Below are 21210 nucleotides of genomic sequence, written 5' to 3'. Positions count from 1 at the left end.
AAATATAAACCTAGAAAAACAAAGACTCAATAAAGATGAAAAGGCAGAGTGTGCAATAGCTCTGTGACTGGATGCAGTAGAACAGAATAGTCATAAAAACACTACACTGAAGAGCATAAACAAAAATTTGAAACTATTTTAGCAACCATAATTGGTGATGATCTTAATATTGTTATGCTGAGACTGTTAGGTGTTTAATGTGGGATCAAGCAATGATTGATTATCAGCTATTCTAATTTTATATTATTCTATATATGTGAAGTGGTAATTTACATAAAATTGTTTGTTATATTTATTATATGATGTGTAGATTATATGTGTACATATAATTCTAATTTTATTTTATTCTGATTCTGCCTTTGAAAATTAGTATAAAATGAAGAGATAGAGTTGTAGTATAAATTAAGTAAAAACTTTGTAGTCCTGCATTTTTGAAACTATGAAGGATTCACAAGAAATTAGTCATTTTTCCATTTATTGCCTGAAAAATACTAGAGACTGCCAAATGTGTAAGTCTCATTTCTTAGAACAACTGGGTTGTGATCACTATATCTTTGTAATTTTGAAAACTATTGTCTCATTTTCCTGCTTACTGATGCATTAGCTTACACCCTCACCAACAATGTATGACAGTGCTTGTTGTATTCCAGTCATGCCAACACTGTGGTATTACCAAATTTAGATTATTGAGACTTAAGTAAAAGTAGTATCTGAGTTTAGTTTTAATGTACATTACCTAAATCAGGAGTGGATGTGGGAAGACTATCATTACTTTACCCCACAAATCTTTATTGGCTATTTTGTGTGTTCCAAGCATCTTGCTCCTGGATATGCCATGTACATGAAGCAAAGCACTTGCTTTTTTATAGTAGAGGTGTCAAAAAGTGAACAGCTAGATATACAAAGTGAGGTAGTGAGATTGCTATAAAAACAAAATAGAGAAAAGAGTGGACACCAGAGGAAATGCTGCTCTATTTGAGAGGGTGACATTTGAGCAGGAATCTGAGTAAGCAAGAAGAATATGGTAGGAAAAGACATCAAAGAGGTGGCCATTACTCAGATTGGGGAAGCTTCTTTTGGCTATTAGAGCTTTGAATTTTTTTTATACATGTGAAGAGAAATCATTGGAGGGTTTTGAGAAGGAGCGTGGCATCTATGATATAAAAAGTGTTCTCTGGGTGCTTCACAGAGAAATGATTGTAACGGGGCAAGAATAGAAACAAGGAGAAAAAAATAAGACTATTTCTTGGTACAGGCAAGAAGTGGTAATGGATTATATTATAATGATAGTGGAGATGGAAAGAAAATGAACCCAGGTGAGAAGAAGTTAGTAGGCAGAATGAATGAGATTTGCTGTCAAATACCTTTTTAAGGACAGTACATAAGAAGCTATAAAAAACACCTCCTAAATTTAATAAGACCTACAATACTGAAGTAGGAGCAATCAGGAAGATTGCTTGAGAATCAGGAAGATCACAGTTTTACTTTCACTGGAGAATTTGTGAAAAATCAGAGTGAGAATCCTCTTTGAACTGCTATGAGGGAATCATATTTGGTAGTTCGGTTTGGGGAACATGAAGGTACTGTCTGTCCCTGAAATTTTATGATTATATCATTTAGATGAATAGCTCAAGGACAGATCAAAGGAGAGAACAACCAGCACCTTCCTTAGGAAGCTGTGCGTGACAGAAATTCCAAAATGTTTCTTCTGTTTCTGCTGGGCACTGCCTGCCTCTTCTGCCCCTGTTGGGGTAAGTCCCGAAGACAAACAAGGTAGCTGGTGGTTGGGTAAAAGAGGGACAGACCCTGGGGAAGGGGAAGTCTCCAAAATTGGCTCTTGGGGCTATGACAGATGTCTTTGATATTATGACAAGAGAGTTGTTTTTTTTCTTCTCTTTACAGCTAAGTTTCAAGACTCTGTAAAAGGTAGGACCATGACTGGTTTAAATCCTTGGCAAATAGGTCATTTGTGACACATTCAGGTATAAACCTCCACTCCAACTTCAGAGAAGGCAACAACTCATTCTTGCTATAGAATCTTTGGATTTTAATCTCCCAGTCATATTTAGTCCATTTAGTCCATTTAAGGAGGCTTAAATCCCCTTCTTTGCTTCCTTTTATCCATTACTGGATGAAATCATCAGTTTAGATAAGGAGTTTTTTACTTGAGGCCCATGGATAATTTTTTCAGGAGCCTTACCTCCTGAAATGATATAAAAATTTGGTCTACATCGCTAAAGGTCATATCTCACAAGATTATCAAAGGAGTCCTAACCCAATAAAGTTAGGAACCCCTAGGCAATAGTAAGTCTCTGCAAAGAAGACCTCAGGCCCAGAGAAACTTCTCCAGACTGGGTTGTCTAAGAACCTCTTTCTGTATCTGGCAGGTACTGCAACAGTGTGCCACAAATGTAGAAGATATCATCTTGGATTGTGCTATGGCACCATGATGTCCTGCGTCCTGAAATATAAGCAATTCTGTGCTACTGAGAACTTTTATGTACTCACAAAAAGTGGTAATGTGGGTATAAAGAGGAAGCAGTAGTGTTCTTTGGTCCTCATAATGAGTAGGTGACTGGGGTGGATGAGGTCGTAGAGGGATGGAAAAGATGGACTCTTTCTTCAGACAAAATCGGGTGAAGGGGAGGCTGATATCCCTGACCAGTAAGGGGACAGAATCCATTCTCTGGGTCGGTAATTAGTAGACTTAGTCTTGTAATTCATTTGGACCTGGAGACAAGTTAGTGAGGATCTGAAGACATCCTAGGTAAAATTGGGTCATTTCAGATGTATTTCCCCTCTTTCACCTCCTCAGGGAAGAGTATGTATCATTATTCAAGACTGTCCTGTATGACCTTCTGTGAAGACATCAACTTCATGAATTTTAAAAGGAGGACGGAGATTATCTGTTGCCAACACAGTAACTATTGCAACCTCCCTGAGGGCCTCTAGTTCTACACTGCTCCTGGATTTGAGGTCTTTTTTTAACTTACTACCCACTTTACCCCTTCCCCCAAAGTTGTCTTCTGGCCAATAGGGAGTGAGAAAGCCAGCTGTACTCACTGAGGGCATGGAGTCTTACTTTTCTCATGCTGCTGCTGCTGTGAATAGGCTCAGACTAGGTTATTCATTATGTCCCTGTTTGAAAATGCAAATTTATGGGCCAAAATTATTCCAAGACTGCACTGAGAATTCTGTGATCATACTCTATCCTCATCTACACCCACTCCCCTGGGTTGGAATTGTCTTTGAATTCGCCTCAAGACATCCTGGCATAGTCCTTTTGATCATGGGTTCTGTAGGTACAGGAGAGCTAACCCCAGCTTCCCAAGTTCACTGGCAACATGAATCAAATCTTACTCTGAAAGAGCTCTTGGGATAATCTCAGGTCAGAAAAAAATGGACAGACATAGAGATAAGGTATCAAGGAAAATTTTAGGGGCACATCAGTTTGTGGAAACTAAGATTTGAGAGATAATTTGATGTGGATGGAATTGGCTTGGATTATCATGACTCTTGCTGACCAGGTAACCCTGGGGACACGATTGAATTAGGTGATTGGACTGGGAATGGAGGGCCTAGTTCAAGGATAGCTACCCAGTTTCTTCTCATGGGAATAAGGAAAACATAAATGGTCTCCAGCAGTAGGTGAAGATGGTAGAATGCGTAGAGATGAATTGTTTTGGGAAGAATTGTTTGGGTAACAAAGCGCCCCATGTAAGATGAAGTCATGAGTAAGAAGATGTGAGATAGTAGAAAGATGGTGAGAAAAGAAGCAGGCAAACACTGAGCAAAACAAATAGAAACTGAGCAACACTGATGTGGGAAGAAGCACAGCTGTGGCCAGGATGGAATGGCTTTGGATAAAAAATAACCGTGGCATTTCTCTCCATCAGAGGCCTACTGCAGTTCCTGGTCCTGGATTCCCATGATACTTTTCTCTATTATGCCACATGAAATTCTTAAGTGAACTACCTCTCTACTAGAGAAGTTTACCCTCTGTTTTTGTCTGTGCTGGAAAAAGCATCTTTTCTGAAGAATTCTCAAGTTGAATTTTACAGTCAGAATGAAAAAAGACATGAAGACAACTTTTTTGAAGCAGGCAATCAGATTGTAAAAGCCAATGTAGCATAGTATTTTGTTTAAGGTGTGGGGTTTTGATGTACGTGGGCCCTCTTCCCCTTTGAATCATGGGGATGGGAGAGGTCAGTCTAGGGGGGTAGAAGAGGTGGAGGGGAGGAGGGGAGAGAGAATGAGAAGGGTGAAGAGAGAAAGAGAGAGAGAGGATACATTGTTTAATTTTGCATTTCAGACTTTAAAAATACTTAAAATCAGCATACTACAGTGACATAGCCACATCAATGTTTATAGCAGTTCAATTCACAATAAGTGAACCATGGAACCAATTTAGATGCCCTTCAACTGACGGATGGATAAAGAAAATGTGATGTGTGTGTGTGTGTGTGTGTGTGTGTGTATGATGGAATATTACTCAACTTTAAAGAATAATGAAATTCTGGCATTTGTTGGTAAATGGATGGAGTTAGAGAATATCATGCTAAGTGAAATAAGCCAAACCCAAAAAAAACAAAGGCCAAATGTTTTCTCTGATACGCAGATGCTGATTCACAATAAGGGCTGGGGGAATAGGGAAGAATAGAGTTACTTTATATTAGGTAAAGGGAAGTGAAGGGAGAGGGCGGGGTATGGGGGTAGGAAGGATGGTAGAGTGAAACAGACATTATTATCTCATGTACGTGTATGACTGCATGACCCATGTGATACTGCAATATGTATAATCGGAAAGATGAGAGATTACACTCTACCTATGTATGATCTATCAAAATGTATAAATGCATTCTGCTATCATGTACAACTAGTTGGAACAAAAAAAATTAAAAACAATTTTTAAAAAGATTAAAAATACTTCTGAATCATCTGGGCATGGAGCACATGCCTATAATTCCAGTAACTTGGGAGTGGAGGCAGGAAGATCACAGTTCTTGGCCAGCCTCAGTAACTTGGTGAGACCCTTTCTCAAAATAAAGACAAAATTGTTCTGAGAATATAGCTCAGTGGCAAAGCATCCCTGGGTTCAATTCCCAGTACTGTAAACAGAACAAAACAAAATAAAGCAACAATTTCTGAATCAATGTTTAACAAAGCCTTTGCTTTGCCTTTGTTGAGCAAGAAGAATCTTCATTTTAAAATTGTTCCTTTGTGTTTCAAGAGGAAGACCTGGCATTTTCAATATCAGAGCATTGTTACTTCATATAGTGGGTGGTTTTGATTTGATTTTAATGGCTATTGAAATTCTTTCTCTTGATTGTGCACCCAACTGCATTAAATGTTGGCTTATGGTAACTCACAGTTATTTAATTCTCTGGAGATTTGCTATTTGATAAACAGGGATTGCCTTGATTGGATGCTGAACACCCAACTTGAATGAGACCAGGCAAAAATAAATGAATAAATAAGAAGAAACAAGCTTCACAAAAGTCTTGGTAACTAAAGTATAAAAGTAGAACAACCAAGATTGTTTGAATCAAATATGATTCTCATTCATGTATTGAAATAACATGCATCCACAAGGGAAAACATTAATGCAAATTTATCAACACAAACACATTAAAATATATTCAGTGAAATTTCATTTCATTTCATTTAAACATTATCACACTTCCCTCAATATACCACATTTTTTTATTCACCAAAATTTTAGCAGTAGAAAATTCCGTTTTTTAGATGTATTACCTAGTCCTAAAAATGGAATGGATACTCTTTTCTAGTATATGCTTATTTATTTATTTATATAGAAATGACACCAGGAAAAAATTCTTAGAGATTTAATATAAAAGGCCTTCCAATCCAGATGTTGGAATTAGCAGACAAGATTTAAAAAAAAAATCTCTTATGAATATTTTCAGGGACTGAAAGGAAATAAGTGAACAGACAGGGAATCTCAAAAGAGAGCTGAAAAATATTTTTAAAAATTTACCAAATATCTCCTGTAACAGTCTTGTTATGAATAATTCACATTTTTGTTCTTTTTTCTTTTTGACTTTTAAATATGAATATGAAGTTATATTAAAATAGGCTAAAAACTAAATAGAAGGCACAGTAATTTAAATAGCATTTTTTTTATTAACAAATCAGATCTGCCTAGGTGGAAAACATGCTTAATTTTCTTTGCAGTTAGGATATTGTTGGTAATTTTCCAGGCTAGACATAGTAAAATCATCACTCATGTCTCATGTATAACAAAGACACTGCTGGAAGAACAGTTGCTGTTACAAACTCTTTAACTATCAATAGATGCAGAAAAAAGTGTCTGGAAAAGAGTCTTTTATTTTTTCACAACAAAACACTCAATAAACTAAAAAGAGAAAAGGATATCTTCAATCAAATAGAGGTTTCTATGAAAAACACATAATTAACATAGTTAAGGTAGAAGACCAAGTACTTTACACCTACAAACAGAAAGGACAAAGATTTCTGCTCTCAAGGTATTGTGCTGGAGGACATCTACCAGGGCAGGAAAGTAAAACCTAAGCACTCACTTTGGGAAACAAGAAAAATGAGCATTGTAAGCCTAAAACAAACTGAATAAAACATAAGCAGAAACCTAGAGAAGAAATCAATGAACTGGATCAAGAACAGAAAAACTGAGAAGATCAAACAAAACAGATTAAAAGCTTGTTTTTTGAAAAGATTTTTTTAAATGATAAATCTCGAGCCAGACTAACTAAGAAAGAGAGGCAAGTGAGAGAGAGAGAGGACACAAAGTAACAGTCTGAGAAACAAAAAGATGGTTATCATCACTGATTCCAAGTTCATTGGGAGGGTAATAAAGGACTACAACAAGTGACCTCACTCACAAATTTAATAATGTAGATGGAATGGACAAATCACTTCTCTTGGAGACATCATTATGAACTCACATCAGTTTGATATAGATACAGATCTATGTATATAGAAAAATTTATAAATATGTATGTTTATATGAGTTAAACAAATATGTATTTCCTTGCCCTGTCAGATGAGGGTCTAGATATCATGACACCAAGAGTAATGCACATCCTTAGCCCGCTGACCTTGGTTTATAATACCATTCTCCAAAAGAGGTCCAATTACAGGTCCTTGGAGAAATGGTTGATGCTAGGAATGGAGGAGCAAATTAAAAAGATGTGTCTGGAAACATGATGGGGGTATAACAAAGGGACAGAGGAGCAAATGGAGAGATCTCCCAATGGCCTAAAAGTATAACAATTTGAACAACAACCTAAATATATGAATCCAACAAATACCCATGAGCTCAAAGGATGAAAATAAATAATTGAGAAACAAAAAAGAGAAAGAAATTGGAGGCGGGGGGCAAGCAGACAAATCTGTATGCAGAAAAATTCCAAATAATTTACACAGATACTCCTCCATTAACCAAATATAACTTGAGCCCTTAAGCATGAGCTGTGCACAGCCACATCAAAAAAGCATAGTGTGAAAAGTGTGGAGGGGTGGGAGGGGGTCTCTACCGCAGGAGAAAAACCTGACGAACTCTCTCAGCCATATGACCAAGACTGAGTGATAGATTATATAGTAAGTTATGTTGATAGTTCCCTTCATAGGATTGGAAGAAAATGGTATTTTATCCAATTAGTCTTCTTCCCAAGAACACTTAACTCCAGTAAAACCATGAGGAAGCTATCAGATGAATATAAAATATCTGATCAATATTTTTTCAAAACTGTCCAGGTCAGGAAAGACAAGAATGATCTTAAAGACCATGGTGGTCTCAAGGAGCCTAAGGAGACAAGACAACTAAATATAATGCAGTGTCCTGAAGAGAAAAAGAACATTAGGTGAAACTAAGAAAATATTAGTAAAATACTGACAAGTTAAAAATCATGTATCAACATTGGTTCATTAATCATGACAAACATACCATAGTAATGCATGATGTTAGCAATAGTGGGTACCTTGGTGTAGGTATATAAGAACTGTCTATACCGATCACCACAATTTGTTTGAATTCAAAACAGTTCTAATATATGAAGTAACTTATTAAAAATCAACAAGTTAAAAATCCTTAAAGAATATCTGTACTTTGGTTTCAGTGATCCCAGGGCTCCAACTTCAAATATACAAGTGTTTTCGAGCAAAATAAATAGAATATTAAAATTCATATGAGATCTTAAGAGATCACAAATAGTCAAAACTTTCTTGGAAAGGTAGAACAAAGTTGGGCTTTCATGGTTCCTGATTTTAAAACTCATTACAAATCTCTAGTAATTGAAACAATATGGTATTGGCATAAGACAAACATATAAAACACTGTAATAGAATAGAAAAATCACAAAAAAAACCTTTTGTATATATGTTCAAATGATTGTCATCTTAGAATTAAACCCTTAACTCTCACCCTGCATGAAACTCAACTCACCATGGATCAAAGACTTAGGCATTAGAACAGAGACCCTGCGACTACTAGAAGAAAAAGTAGACCTAAATCTTCACCATGTTGGCCTAGGACCTGACTTCCTTAAAAAGACCCCTAAAGCACAAGAAATTAAATCAAGAATCAATAAACGGGATGGACTCAAACTAAAAAGTTTCTTCTCAGTAAAAGAAACAATCAATAATGTGAAGAGAGAGCCTACAGATTGGGAGAAACTCTTTACTACATGCACGTCAAATAAAGCATTAATCTCTAGGATATATAAAGAACTCAAAAACTCAACACCAAAAAAACCAAATAACCCAATCAACAAATGGACCAAGGAACTGAACAGACACTTCACGGAAGATATACAATCGATCAACAACTGTATGAAGAAATGTTTAATATCCCTAGCAATTAGAGAAATGCAAATCAAAACTCCTCTAAGATTTCATCTCATTCCAATCAGAATGGTAATTATCAAGAATACAAGAATAGTATTGGTGAGGTTGTGGGGAAAAATGTACACTCACGCATTGCTCATTATGGAAACCATTATGGAAAGCAGTATGGCGATTCCTCAGAAAACTTGGAATGGAACCACCATTTGACCCAGTTACCCGACTCCTTGGATTATACCCAAAGAACTTAAAATCAGCATATTACAGTGATGCAGTCACATCAGTGTTCATAGCTGCTCAACTCACAATAGCTAGATTGTGGAATCAACCTAGGTGTCCTTCAGCACTTTTGTTTATAAAAGTGGTATGCACACACACACACACACACGCACACAAACACACACACAAACACACACACACAATGGAATATTACTCAGCTTTAAAGAGGAATAAAATTCTGTCATTTGCTGGTAAATGGATGGAGTTAGATACTATCATGTTAAGTGAAATAAGCCAAACCCAAAAAAACCAAAAGCCAAATGTTTTCTCTGTTATATGGATGCTAATTCACAAAGAGGTGGGGTGCACTAGGGGAGAACAGAGTTTCTTTATATTAGGTAGAGGGGAGTGAAGGGAGTGGAAAGGATGTGGGGGTAGAAGGGATAGTAGGGTGAAACAGAAATCATTACCTCATGTACATGGACATATATGCCTGTATGACCAATGTGATCCTACCATATGTACAATCAGAAAAATGAGAAATTATACTCCATTTATATATGATGGTCGAAATGCATAAATTCATTGTGCTGTCATGTATAACTAATTAGAACAAATAAAAAATCAAGTCATAAAAAATGGACAAAGGACTTGAGTAGATATTTCGCTTGAGAATATGTGTGGTGAATAAACATAGGAAACAATGCTCAATATGACTAATCATTAGGAAAATGCAAATCAAAACCACAGTGACAACTTGGGCTTTTGTTTGGCTCATACTCTAGATCTGTGGTTCTCATGGGAAAACCAGGAGCCATTCTTCTCCTCATTTAAAAGCAAACAAACAAACAAACAAAAAACCCACAGTAAGCTATCATTTCATATCCATTAGGAAGGCTATTGTCAAAAACAAAACAAACAAACATGGAGTAACAACTGTTAAGAAGGATGTAGGAAAGTTGAAACCCTCATGCATTTTTGGTTGGAATGTAAAATTTTGTAGTAGCCTATGTAGAACACAGCACAGCAGATTCTCATAAAATTAAATAGAATTAGAACATGATCCAGCAATTCAGTTTCTGGAAATATATGTAAAAGAATGTGAGCATTATAGTGGTCAGTTACCAGAGGCCAGGGAGAGAAGAAGAGACATAGGATGGGGAGACATTGCTTAAGGGGTACAAATCATGGGTAGGTTGGAGGAATAAGTATTAGTGTTCTGTTATACAGAGGGCAATTATAATTCACAATATTGTCTGATACAAAATAGCTAGAAGATCAGATTTTTTCCCTAGATTTACTTTATGTTTTATTATGTTTTATTCTTCTCTTTAAATATATTTCATGATCAAGACACAGAAGGCAATCATCAGTATAAGTAATAAAAATTTTTCAATTTGTTGGTTGCTCTGAATATGATTACTATTATGAACACTCATTTCACATTCAAATTAAATTCTCCTCAAGGTGAACAATTAACTTGCTTTCCAGAGAATTCTTTGAAATATCACCACTGTTCTAGTAATCCCTACTAGTTTTCTATCAAGTTTCTGATGGATGGCTCTTAATACTCTAGGAGGCTCACAGTATTTAAAATGCCTCAAATTATATTAAATTTAAAACAAGAAGTTTAAAGAAAGGTCACTGAAATAGGCAATTCAACTTTCTTCCCAGGAAAGGCCATATAACCAGGAACAATATTAGTGAAGGTCCGGAATAGGTATCACTTTTTGTGCCTATCTCCCATAGTCATTTGTTTCCCCCTAACAAAATTTTGCAAGGCAGAAGAGCCCTCCAATACTGGAAATTCTATCTACAGTCTCCTATTGTCTCCTGGTGAATCACAGAATATTCCTTTATTTCATAAAACATAACCTTTATTACTTCTGTAGCTTGCCATTTTACATTTTCATAAATTCTAAAAGATCAAAAGATCATTTTTTTCATGAGGTTAGGTGATTCAAACTTTATTCATTCAATTTTTAAGGAAGAAATATTCAGATTTAACTTTCATTCTTACATTAACAGGCCAAAGAGTTCAAGAACACAAGGATAATTGGGTCAGATCCATATGCACAATACTTATTCCCTCCAAACTGAAAAAGCATGACTGTTTAAGAAAAAATGAGACCTATGCCAAGTCATCTAATATTGAAACAGAGTGTCAAATTTGATGAGATCTTGGTAATGGAAAAAAAGTATTATTCTATTATGATTTATATTTTGATCTTTGCTTCAGAAACTAGTAAAAATGTAAAGAGAAAAGATTTTAGAATATTCTATTAAAAGGGTTAACAGATTTTAGAAAGCAAAGTAAAATAGAAAATTTGCCAAACTTTAAAATACTAAGAAAATTAGCATTTATTAGTGAGTCTAAAAATATGCATTCACCAAAAGTAATAACTGATGGTTAAATAAAAAATCTTGAAAGAATATATACCACATGATTCAATTTAAAAAAAATTATAGCAATCTCTATTATAAATACAAAGCTAAACTATTTGAGTACTAACATCACTGCTCATACAAAGAAACTTAAGAGTAAAACATAAATACAGAAGATGCTTAATTATAGTCCTTTTGGGAAAAAGAGCTAAGTTGGTTTCTTTTTTAACATTGCTCCAGGCACAAAAATAGAATATAAGATGGTAATTGCAACATTCTTAGGGTTTATTCTTGTAATTCTTTAAATGTCAAAGGTCATAATAGCAATGAATGCCTCTTGTTTTATTTCTCCATCTTTATCAAACTTCTATCATTTGCATATTTTCACCCAATTCTCTTGTGACATGTTGCAAATTCCTCAAGTTTATTTTACTTGAAGCATCATCATCAAATAGTTTAAACAACTTCAGTATTTCTGCATGTGGATCTCTTTTCAATATACAGTCTGTCACAACTTCATTAAAATCTTCAAAGTTGATTTTCCTTGTGGCTTCTCTGTCATAATCTTTAAGAATCTTCAGTATCAACTTTTTTTACATCAAATTCCAAGGCTCTTATTGACACTTCTAATTCATGACAATCTATTGCTTCATCTTTGTATCAAACAGCTCAAAACCATCTTTAATTTCTTGTTTCTGTTCCTTAGAAAGTTCTCTTCTTTTTTCCTCTTTGTTTTGTCAACCACAAGTTCACATCTCAAAGCTAAACTCATTTTCTCTTGAGACAGATGTTTCTCTCAAGAATGATTTAAAACTCCTACCCAATATATCATGACTTCCAGACACCTAGATGAGCAGATTTTTGTGTGTTCTCATTGTAAATAAAGGATGTTTGAGATGATGGATAACCTAAGTATCCTGCTTGATGAATAAACAATGTATAAATGTACCAAAGCATCACTCTGTACCCCTTAAAGATGTACAATTATTATTTATAAGTAAAAAGACTTAAATGTTTCAGTACTGAATGTAAGAAAAAAGAAAAATTGAAAGCAAGAGGTTGAACAGAAATCTGCTTTATTCACATACGTAAAAGGTGGTGGCAACTAAATGTGCATTGACAGATGAATGAATAAACAAAAGGTGGAATATCCTACAATGGAATATTATTCAACTTTTAAAAAGAGGAAAATCCTGGCACATGCTACAACATGGATGAACCATGAAAATAAATGCCAAGTGAAATAATCCAGACACCAATGATCAAATAATGCATGATTCTATTTATTTGAAGTACTCAGATGATTGAATTCACAGAGAACAAAAAGTAGAATGTAGTTGCCAAGGAATTAGGTAGAAAGAATGGGGAGTACTGTTTTTGTGTGTACACAGTTTCAGTTTTGCAAAATGAAAAGCATTCAGGAAGTGTTTATCATGAAGATCTTTTCTAAAACCCCAGTTTGAATTGTCTTCTGGTTTTTGTAAGTGTTCTGTATTTTTCCTACTTTTAATACCAATGTATTTTCTTAGTTGTTTGTAACATAATGATAATGAGTAAATATTCTAGACAGTCTGCCTAACTTTGAATTTTTACATCTGTTGTTTCCTACTTCAGTGACTTTTGGCAACTAATTTAATTGCCCCAGGACTCAGTTCCTTGAACTATGGATCATCAAGCAATCCTGAGACCCAAACTGCTCATTACTGGATTTTCTGGGTTATTGAGACACAAAATTGGGTATGTGCAATAGCAATTTGGCTTAAGGGAAAATGACCAAAAAGAGGACAAACGCAAGCAGATCAGGATGACAGAGTTAGATGCATAAGCATGTAGTTTTGCTCTGTTACATCCTCTCCTCTGTTGCACATCTATCGTTTCTTAGTTGTTGCTTTTTATGACTAACAATTTTAGAAGGGAGAGACAACTTACAAGTGGATATTCTGTCAATAACTACAAATTGACAGCTAAATCCTTAAACTCCAATCAAGGGTGTTCCTGAAAGACACTAATGAAAAATTCTCCAATGGTAAGAACATTTGATCATCCATTTCATCTGGACAGATCTATATTAATTCATAGCTATTTGCTAACAGCTTGCTTGTGTTAAATCCATTCCAGTATGAACAAATGCTGGATTTAGCATTTATTTCGAATATGTATATTCTACTAATATGTAATTGGATATGTAATTCTACTAATAGTGTTTCTGCCAGCACCATTGATTGTGGACTTATAGAATGTATTACTCTTCATCAAGATATTTTACTCAGCATTTGTTTTTTCAAGCAGAGAACTCGTTTCACTACAAAGGAGGAACAGAACTCATTTCATTACAAAGGAGGAACAGGAATGTTCTCATGTCTGTGGAAATTGCCTGTCTTACCATGAACCTTATTACCAAAACACTTAGCCTGATGGAATGTTGGAAAGGTTCAGTGAAATCTCAACCAAACTATGATTTCAGTGTGATGCTTTGAAAAGACTAGATACATCTTATGAGGTGCATTGTATGCATCGGTAAATAATATACGGTTTTGCTTTTTCCTGTAGCCCAAATACATAGGTCCAAGAATCAAAATGCAGAAATGGGGAAAAACTCTTCCACACCTGAAATTTTCATTTTTGTTCATTTGGAAGACTTAGCTGTGGAGGTAGAAATGCTTTCATTTAGGAATATAACAGTGATTCAGTCAATTCCAAAGCTCACACAGTATCACTATTTTAGGATCCTATGCCACTGAAACCATAAGTGGGGAGGTTAAGCAAAAACATAAAGTTATCTTTTTTGTTAAGTAGAGTCCAAATGCATATGTTGCATCTTTTAAGATATAATCTAACCTTTTAAGAATGTGTGTGCTGAAATCATAACTTAATTGATTAGTGCACAGATGTTGAGTGGCTACACTGGTTATTAACTGTCCATAGACTTTAAATGCACAGTTCTCTGCTCTGCTTTATGATTCTGCCTTTGTAAAGTAGCTGTCTGTTAAACTGCCAATAAGGAGTGCAGCAGGGACACTGGAAGGTTGGAGGAAGAGAAAGGAACACATTTCTTCCTAACTCCTGCGCCTCTTGAAGTTCTTCACTTGGTTTCAGTGCTACAATGGGTTCCATCTTATGGTCCCCTCCCCCACTTCCAGAACCAGCTCCCACCGAGATACCAGCACCACCTGAACAGTATCCCTTCCCTCCAGGGATAAACTTAATTTTCTTGGAACCCCTCCTTGGAGCACTTGTGGTGCCAACAATAACTAGGCAATCCTTCCTCAGATGTCTGGGTTCCAGTTAAAAGGGGTCCCTCATCCACCCTTCTCTAAGGTCTGGTTAACCCGACATTTTCCCTGTGTTCCCTAGGTCTATGAATTTTAGCAGCTTCCTGAAATTTCTATCGACTAAGTGTCCCCCTTTGGCTTTTTCTATCCTCGAATACCTGGCTAACAATTCTTTGTTTAAAGTCTCAATAAAAATAAAAGGTGCTACTTCCTTTTCCTGCCTGAACCAAATACGGATACCAGTTGTATAACTCTCAGGGTGGTGGGAAGAGAAAATGAACCAAAAGATAAAAAGGACTTATAGAAATGCCTCTCACACAGTATGCAAAGTCTTAGCTATTATTATTCATCCAAGTTCCATGAGGATAGGGGTCACGGCTATGATATCCTAGAGCTTAGTATTGCCTAGAGCACAGTAAGTTTTGAATAAATGTTGTTAAAGTGATTGAGGAATAGTTTGCAGGGGAGAGAAAGAAGGAAAACTACGTAGGCCGGAAGGAATGTAATTTTTTTTCCTAATGGGAATTAATCATTCTTTCCAGGCTTCGTTCCACCAGTTGGTTAGGAACCAGACTCAGCACATCAGATTCAACTCCCCTTTTCCACCAGGTTTCTAGAATCACACATGTGAAGTGTCTGAGAGATGGAGGTGGGGTGGGACAGGCACCTACTCCTCATGGTGAATCTGTCTATAAACATCACTGATTAAATATCTGATGGCCAGAGCTAAGTGGCATCCTTGACCTCGCAGCTTTCAGCTTCCTCTGTGCTATGCTTCGGGCAGGGGAATATTTGCATTGCTACTGTGGTCTTCTCTCCTTGGAAACCTCTTGCTGCTCTTCCCTGTCTAGGGCTTGATGCTCCTCATGAGTTTGCCAGAAAAGCTAGTGTAGTCACTTTGTCTAGAATCCCACAGATTCCTTCTCTTTTGCACTTTCAACCCCCACCCAAAAAAGAAGGCAGAATCATCCCCCAATCACTTTAGAAGGCAGAAAGTCTTTCTCTTTGTGTCTCTTGTACAAGTTCCTCTCTACGTCCTAACCTTCTCCATGTAGGAATAACATTCGTAAACAAAATCCAAGAATACTCAAACTCTTTTCACTTTGCCACATCCTTGCCCACGAAACCAGTTTTAATTGCTTTAATTTGAGTGGGATAAGAAAGATGATACAATGGGGAAAATGGAAAAAAAATTAAAATATCCTGCCACAGAAGGAAGGCAAGAAGCAGAGAAAAGAATAAGAGTTTGCCTTTGGAAATTTAACTATTCTTTCCCCAGTGCTTGGTTGTATAGTGGAAGCACTAGGTTTTGTAGCAACATGAAAGATACATTGATCTTGCTCTCAAGGTTTTTTTTTATGTATGTATGTATGTATTTACTTATTTATTTTTATTTCTGGTAGAACAGAGACTCTAGAGAAAAGGAGAGTTTATTCTTTCACAGGCAGAATGCAAAGCCAGGTGTTTGCAACCCTCCTCTGCAGTGTGGTTTTATGGGAAGTGGTTGTGGAGAGGGTGAGGCAACAATAACACCCAGCTGTTGGAGCCACAGAAGGACCTGCAGCTTCTAAAGGTTTTCATTGCACATGTCGTAGCTCCGGCAACACCTGAAGCTCACCAGATAGATGCTCCACTTTATGTTTTCCACGTTAGCACAGTTTTTTAGGCAGCCCATGAAGGTTAACCAGGGTGTGCCATCCTCTGTAAAAGGGATGGGGAACAGATTAGCAAGTATGGATCTAAGGCTTCCACAAAAAAATTTCTCTCCAACCTACACCAGCATCTAAAACTGTCCCTGTGGGGTTTATGGCTGTTTCATTCAACTATTAAGGATTAGAAGATGTAGCAAGTTGGGGCTTCCCCAGAAGAAAAGCAATGATGGAGCAGTTTTTAAAATGTATCGGAGGCGGGGAGATCATGAGAACAGCAATTCAGGGATTTCCAAAGCTGAAGGTTTCTATTGAAAATCTTGGTAGAAACAAGGGTTAACAAGGCCGAGGGACTGTTCAGCACAGAAGGTGGGAACTAAAAATTCCCGAGTCTAGACCTACCCATTAAGAGCCATTTAACCCATGGCTGTCGCTAACACTGGCCTCTCTATTTCCACAGGTTATTTCCATTCAGGCATAAAGACAAAAAGGAGTCCTCCTCAATACCAATTAGATGTTCTCCAGTGGACTCATTGTGTGCTTCCTTTTGTCTCAGTTCAGCCTTCTCAATAATCTTCACGTTTCTATAAGTACTCTTTCATTAGCTACACATGCCACCCCCAGTGACCTCCTCCATCTGTTTCTCACTGTGATAGATGATGAAGGTACAGTTTTAGTCATTCCAAGCGTGAGACTGCCTCATTGCCATTATGTCCTATTTCCTCCATCACATCTTTCTTTCCTCAACCCACAACTTACTTTTGAACATCCTCCCAACTGTGCAGGCCTCGTCTGTGGTTGCCATACATATTCCTCTTCCTCTAGAGCAGTTTTCTCCAGGGAACTGGAGGTGACACATCCTACATTGAATAATTTCCATAACTTGGCAAGAGAATAGGGAAACAGGAGTGAGAGAAGGTGATACTGTCATGGAAGGACCCATCTCCCTTTTCAAGTTTGAAGTCTGCTTGGAGCTTTGCCAGACACCTGTGAAGCATGAACACCTGTCTCTATTAAGATAGGTTAAGCCAAGAGAGTGAGTGACTTGGCTTGCGTTTATGGACTTGGGAGTTTGGCTTGAAAAGCATTCAGAAACAAAGAAAGAAAGGTAAGGAAAAGAGAAACATCATCAAGACTGAGATGATCAGATTAGGTCCTCTTCATACTCACTAGAATAATCTTCATTGACAATTATTTCATCTGTGCTGGCAAAGAAAAAGAAAAGGAATCTGTGATTTTGCCTAGATCCACCCCCAGGTATGGCCCTAGCAGTCTCCCTTCTCAGGGCCCATTTTGTGCCCTTAGCCTGGAACCATTCTAGGCTCTCTCTGTCCCTCCCAAGCTTAGTCACCTACTCATGGCACCTTGTACCTCTTCTCTCAGTTCTCTTCACCACATTAGGGCTTCTCGATTCCCCTGTTCATCCCTATAGGCTTTAGGACAGACCATAAAGGAGAGGATAAATGCATATTTTTTAACCTCATTCTCCTCTTTTCAGTTGACTCTGTGTGGCATTCTTACAGGTGCATGCCTGGAATAACAATGGGCACAAGCATCTGGGTTCATTCTTTGGACAGTTAGGTCTGTAAAGTCCACATTCCCCTTCCTCCTGTCTCTTTCCTTTAGCCTTGTCAGTTGTCGCTATGCTATTTTTCTAACTTTAAAATGATCTCCCACCCCAGTTCTGTCCTGTTGGAAGAGGTGGGTGGGTGTTGAACTCAAGGTCTATTTCTGGCTTCCTTTCAGCCTTCAGGGCCCTCCCCAGCCCCACTCATCTCCCTCTCTTCCTGCCTTCTTTTTTTCATCGATTTCTACTCACCTTGGTTCTTAACGAATGAAAATGACCCAGATAGTACTGTTGAAGAAAATAAAAAGAGAGAGAGAAGCATTCTCTGCAGACCTTATATTCCAAACCCCATCTCACAGTTTCTGTGATAATCCTCTCTCTTGCTCTGTAACCCATCTATTTCCTTCTATAAATGGAGGGCTAAGGGTTTTGGTTAAGGACTAAGAGGATCGACACGTTGTAGGTATAGGTATGACACAGAAGCTCATCCTGCTTGTCACCATAGAGGACCTCTGTCATTAGAGCCTACTCCTGATCCTGGACACATCTCACCAGCAATCAACCTCGGAGACTCACCCCTAAGGCAGCAGAGCAGGATGAGGAATCCCAGAAGAGGGCGCGTGTCCATTTTGGAGGGAGACAGGCCCAGGTTAGGACCCAAAGCTTTTAAGAGGACCTATTTATACGCCTGCAGGTTCAGCTTGCCCAGGAAGGATTGGGGGAGGGGACACTGTGGAAGTCCTTGGAAGGCATGTTCTGCTTCTGAGGAAATTAGTGGCTCTGTAATTTTTCTTCTTGGTAACTTGAGAGAAGAAGCGCTGGCTAAAAAAAGTACTGGATCCTATTTGTTTCAGTCCCACCACTCAGGATTTTTGATGCCAAGTTTTGTGTTCTCTTCAGTATATTGCTTGTGAAAGGACACAAGGGTAAATCAGAGTTGGATGTGTGGGATTCAGAGTCGTCTACACTAAGGTACCTAGTGAACCTGAGGAAATACATAAGTATAAATAATTTGAAGGTGGAAAAGCAAAAGGAAGGCTGAGCACAGACCCTCAAAAATTACATCTAGAGAATGGAGAAGAGATGAGATGGAAAATTGAGGCTCCTGGGTCTTGACGGGGGACTTTCAAGAGGGGGCTAAAGTTTCCCACTGTCAACCATCTCAGAAAGAAGCTGATCCTAGAGCAGAAGACAATGATGAGAAGGGAAATGCTTCCCTTTCTTGGTGTTTCCTGGTGGTTGGGACTTAGATTTTAGTCAGGAGAGAGGTTTTTCTCCCTAGTCCTGGAGAGAGATAAGCCTGTCCCTCTCACATTATGTCAGGCCAGGTTACTAAGCAGAGGGCTTGCTGAACCTCCTCTGGAGGGGTTGAAACTGCATATTTGAAGAACCATATCTAGTATCTCATTCTAAGTTCTCTGTTAGTTTCCTTCAATTATTGCTATACCTGCAGTAAACTGTAATGAATTTTCTGTTTAGTCTGTGTGATTGTTGCGAAGAACTGAGGGAAGGGTTTGTGCCCGTACCTAGGGCAATGAAAGAACACGGGAGGAAAGCAGGTAGAAATAGGGTACAACATGGAGTTTAGAAAAGTAGAACAGTGATCTATGCCAGATGCTGGCTAAAGTGGAAGGAGATGACAAAATGGAGGTACAGAAGAGATTTTTGGATCCTGGATGTTTTGGAGGCTATCACATGTGAAAAGAGTGAGCTGGCATTTCTAAACAAGGAGGAAGACAGGTATACATTTGGTAACTGCTTATCTGGAGGCACCTACTATCCTTGTCAATCTTTGAAGTGTCACCAGCACACACCACTGTTCATATACAACACACACACAAAACCAGCACTGATTTCTGTGTTCTGCATGTTCACTGTAGACCTCTCCCTTTGCTTCCTGACTTAATTGCCCCGAAATTTAGCATTTACTCTTGCATTTTTTATATTCTATTCTCCTATCTGTTGAGATTTTCCATTCTTTCCTCCCAGGAATTCCACATTTAATCCTTTGTCTAATGGCAGCCCTCGAGAAAGGAAGAAAGGTTTTCTTCCTCTACTCTGTCAGAAAGGAATTCCTCACCTAATCACACACCTGTGATATTATTACTGCACTTTCCTGACAATTGCTACTGTGATCCAACCTGGGTTCCTTGCTTATATCTAAGCTTTATTTTATTGACTTGCTACAATTTTATTGACTCCTCAAATCGCCCCAAAATTATACTTTCTATCTTAATAGCTCTAATCCTTGATCATTAAAATATTCCTACTCTGTTCCTTTTCAGACTGTCTCTAATCCTTTTTTTCTTTTCACCATCAGGTGTTTCAAAGTAATTCTTGTGTCATAAAATTCAGACCCGTGACTAAAAAGAATTCAGGAATCCCCTTTCTCCTATTGCTCCAAACCTGATTTAGGACCATAAGGCCCGCCTCTCTAACACAGACTTCTGAAGGTACATTTAGTTTAAGAGAGTAATCTCTGGGTTGTATTTCAACCCTGAGAAAAACTAGGTAGTTAATTATGACCCTATGTGCTGATCAGAAGATGTTCAAATTATGGGCAAAGATCTTTAGTTTGCATCTCTAGTGTTATCATGCATGTCAAAAAAATAATATTTCTTGGATGGAAATTTACCTTACTTAAAAAATGGATCAACTCTTCACAGATAATACAGAAAATAATGCTGAATTTCATTGGTACTTGAAATGATTTTACCACAATGACCTCTGTGAATAGGTAATGAGCAGCAGGATTTGTGGAAGGAGGCCTCTGTAAGGATTCCCCCATGAGATAAGGAGAGGAAGAACCACAGTTGCTGTTCCAATGCAGCACAGATGACCTTAGATTCCTGGAGTTTCCCCAGGGACCAGAGGACTTGTACTAAGGATCCTGAGGGCGGGAGAAGAACCATTTCTTGGTCAGGGTCTGAGGCAATGGTTAAATCAGAACAACCTGTTCCTTTCCCCTCAGGCAAGTGAACAGCACAGCTCTGGATGACTAGGGCGAGAGGAAATCAGAGTTCCACCCTCTTGAGGAACATGAAGGACAGAGAAAATATCCAGACAGCATGTGTGAATCTGAGGAATGCTGTACAAAAAGTGTCCCTGGGAGCACTTGTGTATATTATTTTCTCCTGAGACTTGCCTGTGATCCAACCTGGGTTCCTTGCTTATATCTAAGCTTTATTTTATTGACTTGCTACAATTTTATTGACTCCTCAAATCGCCCCCAAATTATACTTTCTATCTTAGTAGCTCTAATCCTTGATCATTAAAATAT

At 37.6% G+C, this 21210-nt stretch overlaps 2 protein-coding genes and 1 pseudogene across 9 annotated transcripts in view; 1 reads left to right on the top strand and 2 right to left on the bottom strand.

Annotated features, from left to right (window-relative positions):
• The window catches only part of PATE2 (prostate and testis expressed 2), a 64302-nt gene that overhangs the window by 24664 nt on the left and 18428 nt on the right, over positions 1-21210 (top strand). For 3 of the 7 annotated variants that reach the window (XM_079105510.1, XM_079105512.1, XM_079105513.1), the window contains 5 exons: positions 1621-1751; positions 1903-1926; positions 2388-2516; positions 2816-2976; positions 3897-9645. In XM_079105510.1, the coding sequence (XP_078961636.1) occupies positions 1700-1751; positions 1903-1926; positions 2388-2516; positions 2816-2952 (342 nt within the window). In that variant the 5' untranslated portion in view covers positions 1621-1699 and the 3' untranslated portion in view covers positions 2953-2976; positions 3897-9645. Of the gene's footprint in view, positions 1752-1902; positions 1927-2387; positions 2517-2815; positions 2977-3896; positions 9646-21210 lie in introns of those variants that run through there. The other 4 variants (XM_079105511.1, XM_079105507.1, XM_079105508.1 and 1 more) reach the window with 4 other exon arrangements.
• Positions 11060-12997, bottom strand: LOC306639934 (centrin-3-like; annotated as a pseudogene). Its single transcript has one exon. The product of its transcript is annotated as a centrin-3-like (transcript).
• Positions 15979-19311, bottom strand: PATE1 (prostate and testis expressed 1). Its single transcript, XM_079105514.1, has 2 exons — positions 17123-19311; positions 15979-16415 (listed from the first exon to the last, which is right to left on the bottom strand). The coding sequence occupies exons 1-2, from the start codon at positions 17304-17306 to the stop codon at positions 16282-16284; spliced, it is 318 nt and encodes a 105-aa protein (XP_078961640.1). The 5' UTR covers positions 17307-19311; the 3' UTR covers positions 15979-16281.

Source organism: Sciurus vulgaris (genome assembly GCF_902686455.1).
Source record: "Sciurus vulgaris genome assembly, chromosome: 11".
Taxonomy (NCBI): Eukaryota; Metazoa; Chordata; class Mammalia; order Rodentia; family Sciuridae; genus Sciurus; species Sciurus vulgaris.
Note: the sequence above shows the minus strand (reverse complement) of the source record. Positions and strands in the feature narration are given on the sequence as shown.